The sequence below is a fragment of the Pristis pectinata genome, chromosome 32, assembly GCF_009764475.1.
Source record: "Pristis pectinata isolate sPriPec2 chromosome 32, sPriPec2.1.pri, whole genome shotgun sequence".
Taxonomy (NCBI): domain Eukaryota; kingdom Metazoa; phylum Chordata; class Chondrichthyes; order Rhinopristiformes; family Pristidae; genus Pristis; species Pristis pectinata.
This window is the reverse complement of record NC_067436.1, coordinates 4,361,314-4,385,423: the sequence shown is the minus strand read 5'-3', so window position 1 is coordinate 4,385,423 and position 24,110 is coordinate 4,361,314. Positions and strand designations below refer to the sequence as shown.

General features: G+C 45.1%; 1 protein-coding gene across 1 annotated transcript; it reads right to left on the bottom strand.

The window, feature by feature from the left end:
* Positions 1 to 786: 786 nt before the first annotated feature.
* crabp1a (cellular retinoic acid binding protein 1a) lies at positions 787 to 9,454 on the bottom strand. Its single transcript, XM_052042359.1, has 4 exons — positions 9,354 to 9,454; positions 7,935 to 8,113; positions 2,976 to 3,089; positions 787 to 1,018 (listed from the first exon to the last, which is right to left on the bottom strand). The coding sequence occupies exons 1-4, from the start codon at positions 9,421 to 9,423 to the stop codon at positions 968 to 970; spliced, it is 414 nt and encodes a 137-aa protein (XP_051898319.1). The 5' UTR covers positions 9,424 to 9,454; the 3' UTR covers positions 787 to 967.
* Between the last annotated feature and the right edge of the window lie 14,656 nt (positions 9,455 to 24,110).

Below are 24,110 nucleotides of genomic sequence, written 5' to 3'. Positions count from 1 at the left end.
AATGCTACTGAATATCCAGAGCAACACGGAGAAATTCTACCCAGCGCTCACTTTCATGAAGCTTGAAATAGCTGTTCAGTTAACCACATGTTGTTGTTGCCCATGGCCCTAAAGATGTCTGCTCTTCATTGGCCATTTTATGGCATCAGTCTGAATGTGCAGCACATTCCCTGAGAGAAACCGTTTGTGCTCCTTTCCAACTGACTGACGAACTTGCACATAAGGTGTCTTGGTGGAAGCTACTTTAGACCAGCACCAGGTGTCCGCTGGAGGGTCACATGTGGTGTAAGGTGGTCACAGACAGCAGATCCAGGGACACTTGTCTCCTTACTCACAGGTGCCCAATGAAATGAGGATCTCCCAACGCCAACAACAGCTAATGAAATGAGGATCTCCCAAAACCAGAAATGGGCTAAATAACACCACGAGGCCCAATGAAATGGGGATCTTTTGACCTCAGAGATGATTTTCTTTGCCCAGATGGTTGGTATAGAGGTATCATGAGACAGCAAGCTAGTCTTTTGTGAAAAAAAAGTGCCGAATACATTTGAAGATTTACTTTCTTTTTGATTTTATTGTCCAATTCACTTTATTTCCAACCAATTGCATTCAGCCTTTGGAAACGAGCCAATCCAATTGCTCTTCAATGAACTACAGAAACACAGCCAGCAGCTTTACCAAGTGATGCATTAGCAGACACAAGCAGGTGCTAGGCAGATTTACATCAGAAATACAAAAGTCTAAAAGACCGAATAAGAAGCGATACACTAAATAATCCAGCTGATTCACACATTCACTATTACAGACAACAAAGAGATTTCACAACATTAAAATAAAACACTATGAAAACACTATAAAAAACTTGGAATGTCACTGTCTGGCATCAATAATGATAGACCATGCACAAAGTGAGGAGATGATTCTGCAGCTGGTCGGCTTCCCCCACATTAAGGGAAAGTAGATGCTGTTACTCTTTAACATAGATCCTTGTACACACGACATCATTGGCCACCAGTGTCTGGAATTGAAGGAGAGAAGAGAACTTTTATCAGTGGTACCAGCTCATTCTGGAGCCCGGGACTGCCACAGAGAACATGCAATATTTGACATCCAGTTAAGTTTATATTTCAGTGAAACAGCCTACATTTATGTAATGCCTTTGAAAATGACAGGATATTTCAAAGTGCTTTACAACTCTGAAGTATTTTGGTCACTATTGTCATGTAATGTGTCAGCCAGTCAGTGCATAGCAAGATCCCATAAACCACTATGTCATAATTTCCAGTGATATTTATTGAGGATAAATTTTATTTATGTTCATCGAGAGATCCCCTGTCTGCTGGAGGGTGTAGGCAGGCATCTATCTGGTGCTGCTTTTGAAAGGCACCACCTTTAGGGGAGCAGTGTTCTCCGAGCACACAGGCATCAGCCTGGATTAGGAGCCAACTCTTGAGTGAGATGTGAAGCCACAACATTCTGATTCAGAGGTGGGAAGTGCTACCATCTGATCTGGGATTATCAATGGCCCAGGTAATTATATGGGCTAGTTATTTGTGCAAATGGAAGAGAGTCAACCAGTGATCGCATGATTATTGGTCAAGAGGTTCATTGTGGCCATGGGACATTGCGGTGCGCACTAGTAGTTGTTCTGAGCTTGGGCTTGGCCAACTAGTAGACTCCACAACTAATAGAGCTGCTGCCTCATAACACCAGAGACCTGGGTTCAATCCCGACTTCTGGTGCTGTCTGTGTGTGGAGTTTGCACGTTTTCCCAGTGACCATGTGGGTTTCCCCTGGCTGCTGCGGTTTCTTCCCATATTCCAAAGATGTGTGGGTTGGTAGATTAATTGGCTGCCCTCAGTTGCTCCCAGTGTGTAGGTGAGTGGTAGAATCTGGGGGGAATTGATGGGAATGCGGGGAGAACAAGAAGAAAGGGATTCATGTAGGATTGGTGGAAATGGCTGGTTGATGGTCAGTGTACACTCGGTGGGCTGGAGGGCCTGTTTCCATGCTGTGCCTCTCTATAACTCTTAGATATTCAGCAACATCCAAGGCACGAGAGGTGGATGCAGCTAAATTGGTCAGCTTTACCTCGCTTGCTGTGTCAGTCCAGAGTCCACAAGGGAAACCAGGTCAATGCCCAGGGGCTGGTGGTGAGAGGAGAGGGCCCAGTAACAGGGGGAAGGTTGGGGATCAGAAGAGGTGATGAGGCGAGGGTCAGATTGATAACGATGGTCCGTGGCGAGCGGATGGATTTAGGGGAGGGGGTTAGTCACCAGTCTGGGAGGAGCAAGTTGATGTTTGGGGAAGGTTGGTACATTGAGGGGAGGTAGCTGCTAAGTTGGGGGTTACAGTCAGAGCAAACGTTGGAGGTCAGGTGGTGAGAGCAGAACCTGGGGTTCAGGAGCCTGATGGATTGGGCTGATCAGGTGAAGGGTGTGAACTGGGAGGGTGGGAGGTCAGCGCCATGGTGAGAGGAGGTAGAGACAAGGAAATACATTTAAAGGGATCTCACCTGAGTTGGGCTCCCAGTGTTCCGGGCTCAGGGAAAGTTCCCTTTAAATCTCATAGCTGAGGTCACGGCTTTGCTGAAACCTGATTGGGCCATGCATGTTTCAGGATCACGTGGGTAATTACCCCCCAGCAACAGATGTAGAATGTTAAAGGTATCACCACAGCACACTCAGTGTGGATAACACATCATACCCACACAAAAGCGATCTGTGGCAGGAAGCGCCCAGTCGAATTTCCAGTGAGTGTGATTCAACCAGAAACTCTTGCAATCACAGTGTACTCTGGAAAACTACAGTTCCTCTACAGAGATCACTGAGAACAGGACTGAATTCCTAGGTGCCTGACTTGTCACTAGGCAGCAGCATGAGGGCCTGGATGGGTCCACTGCACACCGTGAATGGATTGGAAATTAACAGGAGGGCGAGTGTCCCAGTGTAGCAGTTACAGGGGCAGTTACCTACCAGGATCAGCTCGTTGTTCACCAGCTCCCGAGTCCAGTGTGTTTTTGGCCCACCTCCGTTAAGAAGAGTTTGCTTGCAGTAGATTTTGTTCTCATTTTCCCACTTCGGCAGGCTCTGCAAGAGATGAAGAGGGGAGTAAGAGACCCCAGCAACAATAATACCAAAGTCCCCAACTCTCGTTGGACAGAAATTCCTCAGCTGCCACCACACAACCGGTGAGTAGGTTGTAATAACTCAGATAAAAAAAAATCAAACAATGCACACTGCCTTGTGCTTGTTGGTATTGGTTTATTATTGTCACTTGTACAGTGAAAAACTTGTCTTGCATACTGTTCGTCCAGATCAATTCATTACACTGTGCATTGAGGTAGTACAGGGTAAAACAATAACAGAATACAGTGGGCTGACATAAATATATCATTTGTTCCTTCAAATCTGCTCCAGAAACCCAGAGGACATGGGTTCAGATCCAATGGCAGACTGTAAAACTGGATTTGCTGTATTATAAACGGAAAATGCCAGAAATACTCAGGTCAGGCAGCATCTGTAGACAGAGAAATAGAGTTAACATTTTGGATCAAAAACACCTTGGATCAGACGCTTCATCAGACCCTTCACTGAGTTCTAATGAAAGGTCTTCAGCTTGAAACATTAATTCTGTTCCTTTCTCCACAGAAGCTGCCTGACATGCCCAGTGTCTCCAATGTTTTCTGGTTTTATTTCAGATTTCCAGCATCTGCAGGTTTTGATTTTCAGTTGCTGGTTTGTGACTGGCTAACGATAATAAAGACCCAGCCAGCCCACCCAGGGCCTTCACTGAAGAGTTCTCACCCAGCCTGGCCGACACCCGACTGCATCTGCACCTAGCTTCATGGAATTGTTGTGACACAGGAGGCCATTCGGCCCATTGAGTCTATGCCAGCTCCTGCATGGTTGGCCTTTAAGACCTACAAGGCTACTGGTAGCAGAAGTACTGCATTATAAAAAAAATATGCACACAAAATTACCAAGTCTAATGGACATGTTTGAGGTGCTGCACATGTCTGTAGTGAACCATAATAACATAATAATAACCATAATATCCCTGTTTGATCATTTATTGTAATACAGTCCTGAGTGGGGCAGGCACTGTAGTGTAGTGGTTAGCATAATGCTTTACAGCGCCAGCGACCCAGGCTCAATTCCACCCGTTGTCTGTAAGGAGTTTGTACATTCTCCCCGTGTCTGTGTGGGTTTCCTCCGGGTGCTCTGGTTTCCTCCCACATTCCAAAGACACACGGGTTAGAAAGTTGTGGGCATGCTACATTGGCGCCGGAAGCGTGGCGACACTTGCCAGCTGCCCCCAGAACATGCAATGCAAAAAACATGGTACATTTCACTGTGTGTTTTGATATACGTGTGATTAATAAAGATATCTTATAAAGGGGAGGCTGATTGTGTCTAACTCATGACCAAATGATTTAGAATTGGTGCTAATCCTGTCAGCTAGGTCAAGTACCAATAACACTCAAGTCTCAGAAGCTTATAGTGTAATTATTCAAAGTGTCAAGCATGGCCTGAGATGGAGAGAGTGAGCTAAAGCAGACACCTAATAGCCAGTAATTTATCTATTTGTTTTTGTTTCTTTCATCATGATCCAATTAGACCAGCTGGTGGCTTAAAGGTACTTCACAGGAATCCTGGTCTGTAATGGGGAATTCTGGCTGAGTTCTCAGCATCTGAGATTTGTAAGTCAGAAACCTGGGTGTTCACTCCCTGATGCACAAAATGCACACACGGAGTCTAGTTAAACTCCCGACATGTACTTGCAGTGAGGATGATGAACAAATGAAGCCCAGCTCTTCACAGTGGTAGGAGTGTAGTTTCATAAATTGCAGCAGTTAGTGCTGCTGCCTCACAGCTCCAGTGACCTGGCTTCCATCCTGACCTCCAGTACTGCCAGTGTGGAGTTTATACATTCTCCCCGTGACTGTGTGGGCTTGCTCTGGGTGCTCCAGTTTCCTCCCACATCACAAAACCATGCGGATTGGTAGGTTAAGTAGCTTCTGTAAAAAAAACCTCTAGTGTAGGCAGTTGGCAGGGGAACAGGGGGAGTTGGTGGGAATGTGAGAGAAAACAGGTTACAGGGAAACAAACGGGGGGGGAGGGGGGATTGGGATTCCTCTGAGAGCTGGTATAGACTTGATGAGCTGAATGGCCTCCCGTGTCATAAGGAAATATTTAAAAAAATGTATGAAATTGGAAGTCTGCAGAAAAGATCTACCACAGAGATAAAACATCAAATGGAAATACAGACACATTTATTTCCACTCCAACTACTCCTCTCCTTGTGACTCCAGGTTATCCAGAGGTTTATATCTTTATCCAGACAGCTTTATATCTCAGAGTGGTGCAGGATCATTCGGCTCATGGTTGCTGTGACGGCTCTCAGACTGAGCCATCCAATCACTCCCATCCCCCGCTCTCCGCACATCGCCCAGCAAGTCTTTTCATTTTGAATGCACATCTGTCACACTCAGCAGACCAAGTAAGGAGCCACACTTTCTTAGCCTTGTGGACTGACATTTGACTGGTAGGAATACCTTCTGCTGAGGGGCAGGGGCCAGAACCCCTGTGACACAAACAGAATAGTCACTCAGTTCTAACCCTTCAGCTCCCAACCCAGAGGCACCAATCACAAAAAGAACAATCAAATCATTTAGACAAAATGTCTTTGATTTGAGTGAATTAGCTTTTCCTTAACCATCCAATTATACAAAACTACCAAATTTTTATAAAAATTAAAACTGAATAAATTACCTATTTAAACAATGGAAATGCATTCAATAAATTAATCCCAGGCCAATCCCCACCTTCTTTTAGGGAACTGGAGTGTGAGTTTTAGTCCTTTCCTACAGCCCAGCCGTAGGCATTAGCCTGTCCCCCCCCCCCAGGTCAGTGCCGAGCCCATGGTTAGTCTTGCCTTGGGAAGGTTTGCTCTACCTCATCATCTATAGCTGCTACTCATGCCTTCTTTTTGAAGTCATGGCTTGGTTGAAATATCTGGTGATGGCAACATTGACGGATTGACATGGTGATAATTTGCTAAAACTATCTGCAGCTTGAATCAAAATTTCCCTGTAAGATTTATTATCAAACTTGCTCTTCCATCTTTCTCCAAATTGTTCCTCATCATTTTAAAATATTATTTCTACCAGCATCTTTCTTTCTTTCTCTTTTGTGCAATCTGGTAAGTCATGTGGTCTGCTCAGCCAGAGTTACCACTCCCTGATGTTGCTCACTCTTCCAATGACCAGGGCTGACCCCAGAGGTAGTGGTGGCTCCTTCACACTCAGGGTCCAACAGCAAGCCTTCATACCCCATGTCACCATTCAGTTGGTGCCAGTGTGTGCCACCTAACCTGATCCAGCACAATCCTCCAACCCAACTCCTACACACAATCTGAAAAATGGCCTTCAAACCGGAAGGTTGAAGTGCCACAGTGGAAAGTCAGGCACAACATCTAGGCTGGTGCTCACACGGCGGGGGCAGAAGTAGAACAGGGAAAGGAAGGAGCAGAATGGTGGGGAGAAGGTCACCGAGGGAGCTCTGCCCCATTGGAGGGGCTCCTTTTTTGCACCAGACTGAAGCCTCTCGAATGATCCTATTGCCAGTATCAAAGAGCACGGGGCTTCTCAGGTGTTCGGGGCAATGTGTATTGTCCAATCACCGGCAGAAGGAAGAAGAGATTACATACTGATTGTCTCAATCGAAGGATTTGCTGTAGGTAAATTGGTTGCAGTGTTCCCTGCTTATTAACAGCAAACGAGTTTAAAAACTTTATTGTAAAGTGAATAGAGGTGTGCTGAAGTTGTGAAAGGTGCTATATAAATGCAAGCCAGTCGTCTTTACCTCATCACTTGTGGCAGGCCAATATTGATCACAATGGGAGTTGCATTCATTGGCCACTGTTTGACAGGACGGCTAGGATTCTGCTCGTCAGCTCCTGCTGAGTGACAGTGGATTGATGAGATGCGGCGGCAGCGAGCGTGTGGCAGCCGTGCCGGCGGGCGGGGTGTGGGTTGAGGGGTAGGACAAAATAACAGGAGCAAGGGAGAGGTTTTTTTAAAAATCCGTTTTCCTCTAAACCACAGGAGATCAGCTCATCTGTTTAAATGGTGTCAATGCAGGAGCTGCTCAGATGTCACCGGGAAGCAAGTTGTCCACAGCATCATTAATTTAATTTCAGATAAGCTGTCCCGGTAATGCGCTAGCTATGATGAATTAGTCACCATTCACTCTCAGAGTCTCCGCAGGGAGCCACCCACAGTCCATTTGTTACATGTTAGTAACGCATTCTGTGGCTCAGTGGGGCTTGTCTCATCCCCTCCCTCACCAGCTCGCTGGCCGTGTTAGGAATCCTTCTAGCTGCCAGTTATACACTGAAACCCGCGACGCTACAGGTCAAAATACCGTCTAATTAATTGAAAATTAGATTAGACAACAAATCAGTTTTAGAGGCTATAAGCTTCCCCCGCCCCCCCCCCCCACCTTGTTAATATGGCTCATTTCATATTATTGGATCAGGCAATAACTACCCCACATCTCACACCCCTCCCACACGCCCACCCTGCGCCCCCACCACTGATACATAGCCCATCCCTTAAACCTTTCCCCAGCCCTCACACTCCAACCCCTTCATCCCATTCTCAACTGTCAACCCCCACCACACCACAAACGCCCACACTTAACCCTTACATCCCCCAATACACCAACTCCCTCTCCCATCCTCGACCGCCCACGTCATCTTGCCCCCAACCCTCACATCCCTCCCCATCACACCCTCAACTCCCCACCAATCCCTTCATCCCTCAACTCCCTGCACCCAACATGCTCCGTAGCCCCTACCCCCAACACTCTTTCCCCCCCCCCCCCCATATGCCTAGACCACCTCCCACTCCTTTGAATCTCTCCCGTCACCTTGCACTTCCTCCCGTCCACGGTCTCCTCCTCGAACTCCTCGCCGACGGTGAAGTTGATCTCGGTGGTCCTCACTGTGGTGGAGGTCTTGATGTAGAACTGGTCGCCGTCCTGCCGGATCTCCACCAGAGGTTTGGAAGCAGCTGCCACGGCCACTTTCCTCAGCATGGCATTGACCCCTAAAACGGCAACCACTGGAGAGTGACCGGGGCAAACCAAGCCACTCAAAAATAATGTCCCGTGACAGGCGGTTGGGCTGGCTTCAGATAATTAACCCTTTTTTTGTTCGTTTTTATCCCTGGGGCATGATGAACAGCTAGTCTTTTCTATTCCAGGAACTAAACACGATTTGACATTAACAATAACCAGTTCAGAGCAGCAATCGAGCGTCTGCCGGAGGCGATAACTTAATGTGACAGACCCCCGAGACTCACATACCCGGTCACCTGTAGACAACGCTGGCTGTTAAACAGACTGAACAATAAGGCCTGTGATCGAGGGGTTGACGGGGCAGTGTTTATGTAGGAGGAAACATCCGAGGGACTGGATTGGTAGCCAGAGGCACGAGTGGGAATTTCAATATGATAAAATTGTGAATCAAATTTAACTTCCATAAGAACTCTAACTTGTCCTGTAATATCCCTCGGAGTAGGGAATTTGCTGTCCTTACACAGTCTGTGCTACATGTGACTCCTGATGCACCATCGTCCAGCAACAAATACAGGCTTTTTAAATGAATCACAGAGTCACGGAGTCAGAGGGTACAGAAGCAGGCCCTTCAGCCCACTGCATTCTTACCGACCACGTACCCGTCTACACTACACTCATTTAACAGCACTTGATCCCTGGCCTTCTAGGTCTTGGTAATTCAGGTTGTGAGTCTCTGCCTCCACCACTCCGTGCATTCCAGATTCCAACCACCCCCTGGGTGAAAGCAGTTCCCTTCTGAACCTCGTACTCCTTACCTTATCCCAACCGCCCAGGTTTTAGATGCCTCTGTTACAGGGAAAAGTCTCTTACTGTCTGCCCTAACATGTCCCTCATAATTCTATACACCTCAGTTTAAAGTCCTTCAAGACTCACTCTGGGCTAAGTTTTCCATGTGTAAGGCATGATTCCTCCCCGATGTGACTATTACGGAGCAATTATAGGTAATGGATTTTTGATGATGATGTTGCTGTGTTGTTTGTCGAGTCTTATTGCTCGTTCTACTTTAGGAAGAACGAACTGACCACTTGGTTTTCCAAGACCAATGAGTTCGCCTGTTAAAAATAAAAAAGTTAAAGACATACATAAACCGAGCTATAGATAAAGGCATTGCCAGGTCTCGTCTCTGCATCTCCATCCTTCAGATCAGCAACAAACATTTAAAAACAGGGATCATTGGTTCAGGGGCTGTGTGTAAAACAAAAGCCTTACCCAGTACTTTCAACAGCTCGTCAAAGTTCTCGCTGCTCCTCATCTTCCAAGTACCAGCAAAGTTGGGCATTTTGTATGAGTTTAGCCGCTGATGCTGGGGGTTTCTCCGTACGGTGAAGCAGTTCCCACACACTGGCTGCTCACAGACACACAGCTTCCCAGCTGCTGCCTCTCAAACTCGGCTGCTCATTACGTGCAAAGTCTCAGCTCTAAATCACACGCCACGCTCCCAGTCCGAGCCCACCCCACTGCCGCCTGATATTTAAAGCGACAGGCGCCTCTTGGCTTCTTTATGTCTGGTCGATGGGCGGGGCCTGTGTCACTGTCTCTGCTTTCAGAACAGCTGAAGAAACTCGGCGTGGATCGGTCAGGGGAGATAACTGAGGCACAGCCCTGGGTCAGATATCCATCCCCACACACCCGCCCCCCCCCCCCGGTCTCACTCACCACCCACTCGTCCTTGCCCACCTCTGTAGGCACCATCCCTGCCACCCCAGATGGGCAACTTTCACATGATTTGGGCAGCTGACAGGTGCAGTGAATGCATTGTTTCCCACGTCCCTTTGGAGTCCAAGAACACAGATAAGGCAAAATGAGCCGAGGTTTATAACAGCCAATAATAATGTCACCAAATATTAATCCACATTTTTAAATCCCTCTGTTTTGTGCGTCTCCAGCCCTGAGTCCCAGCCCATTGTTACTGAACTCCCTGTGCTAAGGTGGGGAAAACTACGAATCCCTCGCTCACTGCCCTGCTATTCCCTTTTGCAGTCACATCTCTTCTTGTAAATTTTCATTTATTCTGCCCTCCGTAATCCTCTCCGACCCATTGGGGCTGCGTCCTTCCAAACCTGGCCTTCGCTTGTCCCTCCTCCAGCTCGGGACTCAGCCACCTCGGGTTCACCGCTGGGCAATACCCGCCAGCTCTTGCTCCAGCCCTCCCCACCCCCTCCTTTTTATACTGGCTATCTCCCCTCTTCACCTAGTCCTGATGAAGGGTCTCTACCCAAAATGTCGACTGTCCATTTCCCTCCACAGACGCTGCCTGACCCACTGAGTTCCTCCAGCTCCTTTGTGTGTTGCTCTAGATTTCCGCATCTGCAGCCTCTGGTGTCTCAATTCTGCACATTTGTCGCTTTGGTTCAAATCTACCCTCACTTACTCGTTCTGGGATCGCGGCCAAGCTTGGCGTTTGACACCCACCACTTGATGCCCCAGAAGACGCAAGCAGATTTTGGACTTGCCAGACTGCTTAGGGTGAACCCCAGACTGCACAGTGTCACAGCAGTTAGAGTAGCTGGCTCATTACTCCAGCAACCTGGGTTCGATCCTGACATCCGGTGCTCTCTGTGTGGAGTTTGCACGTTCTCCCCGTGTCTGCGTGGGTTTCCTCCGACATCCCAAAGACACACGGGTTGGTTAATTAGCCGCTCTGAATTACCTCTGGTGTAGGTGGCTGGCAGGAGAATCAGGGAAGTTGATGGGCATCTGAGAGAGAATGAGTTATGGGGAAATAATGGAGGAATGGGGCTGATGGCATCATTCCGAGAGCTGGCATAGACTCGATGGGCCAAATGGCCTCTCGTCCTACATCACTTGAAAATAAAACTATTATTGTGGGGCACTCGAGCCATATGTTAGCCAGAGCAAATACAAATGGCAGATTTCCTCCGGCTGAAGGAAGAGACACAAAGAGAAATTCAACCTCATTCCGAGTGCACGCCACTGTAACGGCTGCTTCACTGTTACCGAACGTCAGAAGAGCAGCCCAATAGATAGCCGTTGGTTTATGGAACATGTTCCGCACGTAACCAGGGAGAACTCCTTCCCCAGTAATTTTAAATGAGTACGATGACGATTAGTAGGTTGCGAGATGAAAAGTTAGTGCGATTATTGATCGGGACTTCTGGCTGGCCAACTGCCTCCAGGCAGGATGGGAGCAATTGATCAAACTCATCAATCTAACTGCACCGCTGTAAATTATTTCTCAACAAAAGGGAGTCAGAGGTGTACAGATGAGGCTCGGGGACCTGGGCTCCCCTTAACAAATTTACTTAAGCTGCAAATAATAAGGCCAGAGGAGATGCTTTGCATTTATTGATTGAAGAGCAGGCTGAATCCTAGTCGATTGCCCAGCCCTGCCTCAGCAAAAGCAATAAATCACTTCTTCAGACTGCTCGAGAGCAAAAGATGGTCGCTGCATGGAATTATTCCTAGGTTGTGTATAAATAGGTTTCGGTGCTAAACTTAAAAATTTGGGTAATAAAAGTATCAGCATATTATTGTGGCTGGCAAACGTTCTCAAGTAAATTCAAAGTGGAAAGGAGAGTAGTGGCTAATGTGTTAATTGTACATTAATTTTAACAACAATGTTCCCCAGCTGATAGCAAATATCATACTTACTCCTGATAGTTTCCAGGTGCTGCATATCATATAATAATGCATCATCATGTATTGTATGTACTAGAATATTTTGTCTAAAAATTATCATTAAAAATTCCAAAACTGTGAAACATTTTCTTTGTGGGTTTACAGGACCGTGTGTAGCGGATCATAGAAAACAACAAAGTGCTGGAACAAGTCAGTGGGTCAGGCAGCATCTGTGGAGGGAAATGGAGAGCTGACGTTTCGGGTTGGGACCCCTTCATCTGGACTGACACATAGAAGGGAGAGAGCCGATATAAAGAGGTGAGGGGAAGGGGTAGGGCAAGAGCTGGCAGGTGATAGGTGGATCTAGGTGAGGAGGGGTGATAGGCAGATGGAGGAGGGGAGGGTGGGAGGCGATAGGTGGAGGCAACAGAGGGCTGCAGATGGCGGAATCTGATAGGAGAGGAAGGTGGAGCATGGAACCAAATCAGGGAGGTGGGGAGGGCAGAGGGGAACAGAGGGGACCCAGAGGGGGGAGTGTGTGGGTTATGGGCAGGTGGAGCAGGTGGAGGAGGGGAAAGAAACAGGGTGATTGGAGGCCAGGTTGTAGGAGGAAGTGGATGAATCAGGAGGAGAGAGAAAAGGGACAGAGCGGGAGCAGGTTACCTGAATTTGGAGAATTGGTGGATCCGAGGTTTAAGGTTTGAGTGTCTGTGGGGTGGGGTTGGGGGTGGGGAGAGGGGACGTCAGCAGGCTGCTGTAGTCCACACTCTAGCTCTCCCAATCTCCTGCCCAACCTTGCACTTGGACATCACAACCCATCACAGACCTTGTGATTCCTACTTACTGCTGGAGCAGATTCAGAGGGAGATCAGCACCGGCATGTAACCTCGAACTCAGAGTGGAACATGTTAAAAGGGCAGAGATATTGCAGTGTCCCTGATGAATGGACCTTGGCTCCTCCAGTTCTTCTCACTTAGTCACCAATAAAGCAGATCCTCATCAGGGATCAAAACCAGAAACGAAACATTGGAGAGACTTAGCAGGTCAGGCAGTATCTGTGGAGACAGAAACAGAGTCAATGTTTCAGGTCAATGGGCTTCATTCCAATCTTAGTTCAATAGTTCATCCATACTCATTGCCTCATGTTGCACGACCTGATTTCCAATGACACCTTGCACCAGATTTGACACAGTAGAAGTGACATACCGAATACATTGCAACATGACCGACCTTTTAGCATAGTAAAAGACCCCATTGTGGTCCACAAGAGCAATCCGTGGCAGGTAGCATGCCCAATCTTGTCAGAAGGTGATAGGATAGGGGATCAAACTGGTGAAAATTTAAAAAAATGCAGATGCTGGAAATAGAAACAGAAAATGCTGGAAATACTCAGCAAGTCAGACCACATCTGTGGGAAGCAAAACTGAGTTAACATTTTGGTCGAAAACCCCACCTAATTCTGCTGAGTATTCCCAGCATTTTCTGTTTTTATTTTAAGGAACCAAATTATTACTCAATAAGACAGGTTTTAAGATATGTCTTAAAAAAGAGTTTGTTGAATGCTCATTTACTAATATTATCAATGGGAGCTTGAAGGTTGTGGTTTGTTGTGCCGGATACCTCAGGAAAGGGAGATGTCCACACCTAAAGACAGAGAGAGCTCAAAGGGAAGACTGTTACATCTCCAGGGTGGGAAGTTTCAGAGTGAGCCCTATAGACATACACGACACATGTAAACGGATGGAGAAAAGTGATTGACGCACAGGAAGATGGGAAACAAAGGTGAAAGGCAAATTGGGTCCAATGCTTGGAAGCTTTTCTTTACACAGGGAGCATTCAACATATGGAAAGACCACTGATGGAGACAGGGACATTTGATTGGTTTAGCTGTCCTCTGCAATGGGAAGAGGGGCCAACTACGATTCTGCGATTCCAGAAGATGTGAATGGCTCTTGCTTTATTCTAGAGATGCAAGTTCCTTAGGGTTTGGGGCCAAGCAGGAATCCATTTTGATAACAGTTGAGAAAATTACTCTAACACCATGCAAAAAGGCCAGAGTTAGACTATGACATCAGAGTTACTGGCCTCATCCAATTAATGGAGCCATTTGCAAATTAGGCAAAAAGACATTGGTTTATCTTAACGGAGCAGAAGCCACTGACAGTGTATTGTAATGCTTGTGATGAGCTCACATTGAAGAAGAAAATCTAGATTGTATCTCTTGTTCAAATAATTAATTTATTACTGGCATCTTAAATGTCAGGTGAAAATGATTGTGTAGTTGCCAACCTTGGGTTAATAATCCCATCACAACATGGTGTGGAGACAAGGATTCAGGTTACTTTTTGTAGAAGTCCACATGTACACAGCATGCTCCTATATTGGGAATGACAGACTGCATTCAGACTGAGTTCCTTGCCCGCCAGTCAGTTCCTTTCAGGCTATGTTTGCGCTAAGAAAATTGGGTCACTGGACTCAAAGCCCTGTCACTTTAAAGGAACCCTGAACATTGAATGCCTAATTTCTTCAGTTTCCACTCAGCACTGATGTTAACATTAATAGTTAACCAGGAAGGTCATTATTAATGTAGACAGTGAGAGGTTATTTTTATAGAAAATAATGTGCACTGTAGCTAATAACCAGGAGTGAACCAGGACATGACTGACAGTACAATCTGAATAGCAATCAGTGTGCTTCTCCACCACTGACAACAACTCACAACAGATACCCTGTCCTACTATTGTAGCTCTGCGTACCTGGGGGCTCTTTCTATTGTCACCAACACATTATTAGGACATACATATGAATTAGGAACATGATTAGGCCACTTGCCCCCTCAAACCTGTTCCAAGATTGTGGCTGATCAGATCACGGTAGCCTTTGCTTTGAGGAAGTTATCAATCTCTGCTTTCAAAACATTCAAAGACTCTGCTTCCACTACCTTTCAAGGAAGAGATTTCCAAAGATCCTTGTCCCAGTGAGAGCAGAAAATTTGCTTCATCTCGGTCTCAAATGGCCGATCCCTTTCCGGCTTTGGTTGTGTTACTGGTCAGGTCAAGTCATTCCAAATAGCTAGAGAAAGAGTGCAGGTTCCCTTTTAATAGACGAGTCTGTTTTACTTTCGCTCTACCATTAGTATTAAGCCAGGGAACCAACAGTGGTTGAATGGTATGCAGCAGAGCAGGCCAGGAGCAGCACCACTCACTCCGGGCTGCCCTTCTACTTCTGGAACATTGACTGCTTTCCCTTCCACAGACACTACTTGACTGGCTGAGTTCTTCCGGCATTTCTGGTTTTGTTTTTTTGGGGCACTAGGCACACCTGGTGAGGCGCCAGCCTGACAAGTCTACAGCACAGGACCACCTTGGTGATATACAGCACAATCAGTGTGTATTGGACAGAGCTAAATGATTCTGTAACTGACGGGTCAGATCAAATCTCTGCAGTGCTGCCATATCTAGTCACGGGTCATGGTGGACAATTAAACAGTGGAGGAGGTGGCTCCAAAAACATGCCCATCCTCAGTGATGGCAGGTCCCAGTGGGTGTGTGAGCACATAGACAAGGCTGAGGCGTACACATGTCAACTGAGTCATCCATCTTGGCTTCCTCTTGAGATTGCAACCCTAACAGAAGCTAGTCTTCAATCAATTAGATTCACTCCACATGGCATCAGGGAAAGGCTGAGAGTACTGGACACAGGAATGAAAGGTTTCGGGATCCAACAACATCGCAGCTGGAGAACTGTAGATATGGGCTCCAGAACTTGCTGTGCCTCTAGCAAAGCAGTTGCAACAGTGCTGTCTACCTGACAATGTGGAAAATTGCCCAGGTAGGTCCTGTCTACAAAAAACAGGACAAATCCCATCTGACATATTGCTACCCAATCAACGTACTGTCAACCAGCAGCAAAGTGACGGGGAATGTTATCGAAAGTGCCATAGAGCGACTCACTGATGCCCGGTTTAGGTTTCTCCAGGACTATTCACTCCAGACCTCATCACAGCCTTGGTCCAAACATGAACTGAAGAGTGAAATTCCAAGATGAGGTGGAGTGACTATTCGTGCTATCAGTGGAGCATTTGACCAAGTGTGGCATCAGGAAACCCTGGTAAAATTCAGGTCATTGGCATCAAGGGAAACATTCCAATGGTTGGAGTTATATCTTCCACAAAGGGAGATGGTTGTGGCTGTTGGAGGTCAATTATCCCAGCCCCAGATCAATGCTGGAGAGGTTCCTCAGGGCAGTGTCCTGGGACCAACCAACTTCAACTACTTCCTCAATGATCTTCCTCCTATCATGAGGTCAGAAGTGGGGATGTTTGATGATGATTATGCAGTTTTCATTTTCCTCGTACTCCGCAGAAAATGAAGCAGTCCATGCCTGCATGTAGCAAGACCTCTACAAGTATGGCATGGGAAGGCAGGTGGCAAGGAACATTCACACCTGTACCAGGTAATACCATTTCTAACAAGAGATACCAACACCCAACTTTAACATTCAATGAGACATTACCACTGCCAGTAACCCACCGTGACTTATAGAAACATAAAATAGGAGGAGACCATTTGGCTCTTTGAGCCTGCTCTGCCATTCAAGAAGATCACCAACATCTTGTGGGTCACCATCAACCGGAAACTCAAAATGGACCAATCATATAAGCACTGTAGCTACAGCAGCAGCTTAGAGCCTGGGTATCCTGTGAAGAGTGCCTCACCTTCAGACACCTCAGCACCTTCCCACCATCTGCAAGGCACAAGTCAGAAGTGTGAACAAATACTCTCTACTTGCCTGGATGATGACAGCTCCAAAAACACTGATGAAGCTTGACACTGTCAAGGACAAAGCAGCCTAATTGACTGACATCCCATCAAGCACCCCAAACTTTCATTCCCACCACCACCAGCGACAAAATGCAGTGCAACTTCTCCCTGAGTTACTCACTCCGATAGCACCACCCAAACCCACGATCTCTGCACCAAGGACAAGAGCAACAATGGCACGGCAACACTGCCATTCCCTCCAAGTCACACAGAGGATCATAGATCTGTGACAGGAGAGGAAGCCATTTGGTGCACAAAGCCCACAGCGGCTCATTGTACAGCAATCTAGTCAGGTCTATTTCCCTGTTTTTCCCTATAAATTATTTTCCCTCAAGTACTTACCCAACTTCCTTTTGAAAGCCCCGACTAACTAAATTTCCACCACCAGTGAGTTCCAGACCAGAACCACTCTCAGTGTAAAAAAGATTCTCCTCACAATTCTACTGTGTATCTTGCCCATCACTTTGAATCTATGTACTTTGTCTTTGAACCACCTACTAATAGACCATCTCTTTTTTGCTCTACCTGATCCTGTACATCTCCACTCAACCACCTCTGCTCCAGGGAGATCAGCTCCAGTTTCTTCAATGTGACCTTGGAGCTGAAATTCTTCGGACCCGGAAATATTCCTGTGTATTTTTTCTGCACCCTCTCTAGGACCAGAACTGAACAGAAAACTCTAAGTGAGGTTGAACCAGTGTCTCACAGGAGTTCAACATAACCTTCCTGCTTTTATTCTCTATTTTTGAATCCAAAATTGCATGAGCACGAAACCGCATTCTCAACCCACCCTAATGCTTACAAGGATTAATGCACATGTATACATAGGTCCCTCAGCTCCTACACTTCCTTAAGAACTGTGCCAACCTATCAATGTCTTGATGCAATCTATTTCTATCCTCCTTACTGTTCACCACATTTCCAAACATTGTATCAGCTGCAATTTTACACTGACACTTGTATCCAAGTCAATAATATGTACCAAGAACAGTGGCTGTCACAGCATCTTCTACCATTTTCCAGTCTGAAACACAAACAATTATCATGACCTTCTGCTTTCAAGTCAATTTCTTGTCCATTCTGCCACTGACTCTTTTATTCTAACATTTTTAATTTTGCTAACAACCCATAAGTTGGACTTTGTCAGACAGTCTTTGAAAACTCAAATATCACAGTACATTCATCAACCATCTGTTAGCTCAAAGATTTCAAATTGGGTTAGTCAAACACAATATAACTTTAACTAATCCATACTGGCCGACCTTTATTAACTCAAACTTCTCTAAATGCCGAATAATTACTTTCTTCATTGTTGCTTTCGAAAGCTTGCCCACCACCCTGGTCAAACTGACTGGCCTGTAGTTGTTGGGCATGTCTGATGCCTCTTTTTGAGCATGATGGATTTTTACTGTACAGGCTGTCCTAAGGTAATGAACTGGTTCTGTTTTTAGAGACATCTGTAAGTCAGAAAATACACAAAAATCACTCAATATGGTAACCGTACCTCCACAGTACTGTAACGAATGGCATCAAAAGCACATAAGACTAATAAGAAAGAGCAATTACTGAAAGTGGAGAGAGAGGAAACTAGTTCTGGTGTTCAAGGGAACAAACATGTACATACGTTGGACTTTTGAATTTAATAATATTATGGGATATCATTCATATGTAGGGGTGTCCGTAAGTCGGGTGTTTGTCACCCAGGGACAGCTTGAAGAGGAGAATCAACGCTTGTGGGGAATTGGCAGGAAGGTGGAGTTGAGACCATCGATCAGATCAGCTTTGAATGATGGAGCTGGTTTAAGGGTTTTCCTGGCCTCCTCCTCCTCCTATTGCTTCTGCTAGTGTGCATTGCTTTTGCCATTCCTCTGACACTCTCCTGTATCTAGGGAGATTATGCCTAGATATGGGAGATCTAGGCCTGCGATCTCTACCTCCAGAGTGGGAACATTTTACTTTATGCACAGCCAGCCTTTCTAGTAGATACATACAAACACCATCACCTATGAATGAGGAGCACGATCGGGCCACTTGGCTGTTCAATAAGATTCTGGCTGATTCGTCTGTAACCTCCACTCCCCATTCCTGTCTACTTGTGGTCATCCTTCACCCCCTGCTTATCAGGCATCCTTCTACCTCTGCCATAAATAATGTTTCAAGACTGTTCCCACTGCTCTTTGAGGAAGAGTGTTCCAAAGATTCATGACCTTCTGAGAGAAACATGTCACCTCATCATTGTTAAGGCGGCCCTTTATTTTTAAGGTTCTAGATTCTCCCACAAGGAAACATCCTCTCCACATCCACCTTGTCAACACCTCTCAGGATCTTATGTTGTAATTAATGCATCTGTCACTCTTCAAAACTCCCAGCAGGTACCACCCTCAGCTGTCCAAACTTTCTTCATATGATAATCTGTCCATCCCAGGTATTAGTCGAATAAACCTTCTCTCAACTGCTTCCAATGAATTAATATCCTTCTTTGAACAGGAGACCAATGTTGTACACAGTACTCTGGATGTGGTCTCACGAATGCCTTAGAAAACTGAAGCATAACTTTCCTATTTTTGTATTCAATTCCCGTCTCAATAAACAATAACATTCTATTAGCTTTCCTGATTACTTGCTGTACCTGCTTACTAGTCTTTTGCGAGCCATTCACCAGGACACCCAGATCCCTTTGTATCTCTGTGCACTGCAGACTCTCACCGTTTAGATGTTTCCTTTTTGTTTGCCCTGCCAAAATGGATAATTTCACATTTTCCCACATTATACACCATTTGCCAGATCTTTGCCCACTCACGTAACCTATCTCTATCCCTTTATAGACTCCTTATGTCCTCTTCACAATTTATTTTCCTACCTGAACGAAAAACAGAAAATGTTGAACATCCAGCGGGTCAGTGAGCACCTTTGGACCGAGAAACAGAGTTAACATTTCAGGTCCAATGAAGGGTCTTTGACCTAAAATGGTAACTCGGTTCCTCCTTCCACAGATTCTGCCTGACCTGCTGAGTGTTTCCAGCATTTTCTGTTCTTGTTTCAAATTTCCAGCATCATCTTGATTTTCTTTTCTCCCTGTCTCTTTGGTGCCTTCATCCCAGTCCTTTGTATAACTCGTAAAAACTTGAGGCCTCAGTACTGATCCCTGCGACACACCACTTGTTCCATTTATGCCTACTCTATTCCTGCTAGTCTGCCAGTCGATGCAAATACGTTACCTCCTGTGCCATGAGGTTATCTGCAATAACCTTTTTATGCAGCGGCTTACAAACACCTTAATAACTCTTCCTTATCAGTGTTCAGTTCATTCAACATTCCTACCACCTTCCTTTGACTGAGAGCTTTGAAGCAACCCCTTCCTATGCAAACACTGATAAACAAGTACTCTTTATTCTAGCCAAGTCCTCTCCTCTGTGAGTAGATCACAGAGCCTCATTCCTCCTCTTACTACCTACTTATAATTCACATACAAAAGAAGACTTTTGGATCCAATTTTATGTTTTATTCTATTATTGTGTCCTCCCTTGGTCATTTCCTTGCTCCTTCCCCCCTGCCCCCGCCGAGTTTACCACACTCACTCAGTTATCCACCAGAAATGCATCATATATCTTCCTTTCTTGTTTCATTCTATCCTCTTGTCACCCAGCAAGCTGTGACTTTGGTTCCCTCATCTTTTGCCTCGGTGGAAACATATCTAGCCTCTACCTGAAATATCTCCACTTTAAAGATCACCCATTATTCCATTATAATATTTTGTTTCACTTCACCCTGGCCAGACCTCCTTATCTGTTTGAAGTTAGACCTTCTACTGCCCTTCTTTATTACTAATTAAAGTAATGGTAACCATTGTCCAAGTTTTCTCCCACTGATATCTGGTCTGCTTTCCATATCTCATTTCTCAGAACTAGACTCACAGTGCCCCCATCTCATTGGACCAAAAACATACAGGCAGAAATGAAGTTAGTATAAGGAAGCACCACTGATAAAAGATCAGCCATAATACTGAATGGTGGAGCAGATGTGAGAGGCTGGGTAGCATACTCCTCTCTCTCTGTGCTGCCTGTGCTCACCACACACCTAGCCGCTAGTTCTGCACTTACTTGGAGTGGAACATCTGACAATGACTTCCTGCAAGGACCCAACATGATCATTGAGGCGTTATACAGCACAGGACATCCCACTCAAAGATCCCACAGGAATGTTTTGAGGGTTAGGACCTACCACCACTCCCCTATCCCAGGTCTCTTTCAACGTAAATGTTCAAAGGACAGTAAAAATGAAACATACCGTTAACAAGTTTTAACAACCATTTAAAAATGTAAAAATAAAAATGTTAAAATCCAAGAAAAAATTTAAAGACAATTGGAGCACCTTTTAATTATCTCAATTCCAAAGTACGTAACAAGCTGAATTTTGCCACTCTCCTTCACAGCTGTTCTTCTCCATTGAAATAAATGCAGCACAGGTTCATTGGGCAGATTTTCTCACTGCAAGGTTAGCTCTTCACCACTGGACTCCACGAGGGCTTCAATGTCTGAATGGCATTTGGAAGTGGCCAGTGAGAATTTGTTGGGAAGTTTGTGACTAGTAAATGCATGTATGGACCCCAAACTTCTTAACAACTACATGGGGAAATGCAAGCATTGTCAGGAAAGTCCAGGTATTTGAATGGATAAATACAAGGTGCCTCCCTAGGAAGCTTAGTTTATGGACTAATCCCTATCTGACCAAAATATTGTTTTTGTAGATTAGTTTTGAATTTATACTCCATCCCTCAACCCTCCCAGTTTTGTCCATATCCACAGGCTCTAGTATTCTGGATAAGATGAAGCAGCTTGCTATGATTGACATTATCTAGCCCTTGAGGAATTAAAGTCACAATCCCAACTCAATATCGACCTAACACTGAACAACATTTGATTTGCTATTCACTGCCATTGGGAATCATCTGAAAATCAATCACATGGATTTGTAAATGATTGGAAGTGGACCCCGCAGCTGAATTCAGCAGATGATGTGATTTTAATTATGACTGACAGTGCTTCCCTGTCCACCAACATTTGATTTTAAAATTCTCATCCTTGTGTTCAAAAGCTCCAGGACCTCGTCCCCACTCCCCCATCTCTGTAACCTCAATCCTACAGCTCTCCATGCGGTCATCAGTTCCTGAGTGACACCCTCCCTTAAACATTCACTCCCTCCATCACCAGTGCATCGCTGCTGCTGGACATACCATCTATAAAATGCACTACAGTTGTTTGCCTAGGTTGCTCCAGAGGCTCCTGCAACCTCTTCCACCAGGAACAAGGGCAGTAGGCACACGGGGAACGTCACCACCTGCAGATTCCCCTCCAAATCACACACCATCCTGACCCACAAACATCTCTTTCTTCCTTCACCCTGTCTGGGGCTATACCTTGAAATTCCCTATCCAATAGCACAGTGGGAGCACCTTAACCTCTGGTCAAGAAGGCAGCTCAACAGCACCTTCTTAAGGGATGGACAAAAAATGCTGGCCTTGCCTATTGTATCTATAATCTCAAAACATAATTTTTAAAAATCTTGTCCCTTATGCCTCCCCATTGTTAATTGCCCCACCGTTGATGGTTGTGACTTCAACTGCTTGACCATAATATCTGGTATACCCTCTTCTCTTTCATCCTTAAAATATACCTCATGGAGGGGGAAGGAAGGGGGATATATATACATATATATATCTATATATCTATCTATCTATCTATCTATCTATCTATCTATCTATCTATCTATCTATCTATCTATATATATATATCTATATATCTATCTATCTATCTATCTATCTATCTATCTATCTATCTATCTATCTATCTATCTATCTATCTATCTATATCTATATCTATCTATCTATCTATCTATATCTATATCTATATATATATATATATATCTATATATATAGACATATACACACAGTATATAACAGAGAGAGAGAAGGAGAGAGAGAGAGAGAGAGAACATGGATATCATGGAAACAGGCCATTCGACCCACCAAATAAATGACAACGATAAACTAACGATTTACACTAATTCCGCATTAATTCCATTTCTCTTCCTTCAAACATTTCTACCAAGTCCCCCCAGATTCTTCCACTCACCTTGGAGCAATTTACAGCGGAGAATTAACCTAACAACCTGCATGTCTTTGGGAATCAATGGTAAAACACTTGGTCATCAGGTCAAATGTCCCCTTCTGTGGATCAGTACTAAGTTTTGTGTAATAATACACCTGCAATATGCCTTAAGAAATTTTGCCCACAATACAATTGGAATCTGTTCTTGATCATTTGGATTTAAACAAAGATTAAAATGATAAAAGCAGATAGAAATCTTACTAAACTGCAGCACTTAAATCTTGAACTGAAAATTTTGAATTCATTAAGCCTTGTGAGCTAAACAAAACCTTGGCAAGTAGGAGTAAAGAAAATCCTAAGGCATTCTATACATACATCAAGAGCAAGAGGATAACTAGGGAGAGGGTAGGACCGCACAAGGAGGGAACATGTGCTTGGAGGCACAGGATGTGGCCAAGGTCTTAAGTGAGTACTTTTTGTCAGTATTTACCAAGGAGAAGGATATGGAGGATCGTGAGATCAGTAATGGAGCATGCCAATATGCCAGGGAATTTTGAGATAAAGAAAGAGGTAGTGTTGGTTCTCTTGAAGAACGTTAAGGTAGATGTCCCAGGGCCTGATGAGGATATTGAGAGAGGCAAGAGAACAGATTGCTGGGGCTTTAACCAAGATCTTGGTGTCCTCTCTAGCCACAGGCGAGGTCCCAGAGGACAGGCAAGTAGCTAATGTTGTTCCGTTATTCAAGAAGGGAAATGATGATAATCCAGGAAACTATAGACTGGTGAGTTTCATGTCAGTGGTAGGGAAGCTATTGGAGAGGATTCTTAGGGATAGGATTTATAAGCATTTGGAAAACCATGGCCTAATTAGGGACAGTCAGCATGGCTTTGTGTGGGGCAAGTCATGTCTTACTAACTTGAGTTTTTTGAAGAGGTGACGAAGGTGATTGATGAAGGTAGAGCTGTGCATGTTGTCTGCATGGATTTTAATAAGGTGTTTGACAAGGTTCCTCATGAGAGGCTCATCCAGAAGATTAAGATGCATGGGATCAAGACTTGGCTGTTTGGACTCAAAATTGGCTTGCCTACAGAAGACAGAGGGTAGTGGTTGATGGGACTTATTCTGGTTGGAGGTCCGTGACTAGTGGTGTTCCGCAGGGATCCATACTGGGACCTCTGCTGTCTGTGATGTATATAAATGACCTGGATGAAAACGTGGATGGGTGGGTTAGGAAGTTTGTAGACGATACAAAGATTGGTGGTGTTGTGGATAGTATAGAAGATTGTCAGATACAGCAGGATATAGATCAGTTGCAGATATGGGTGGAGAAATGGCAGATGGAGTTTAATCCAGCCAAATGTGAGGTGTTGCACATTGGTAGATCTAATGTAAAGGGACAGTACACTGTTAATGGAAGACCCTTAACAGTGTTGATGATCTTGGGGTCAAGTTCATAG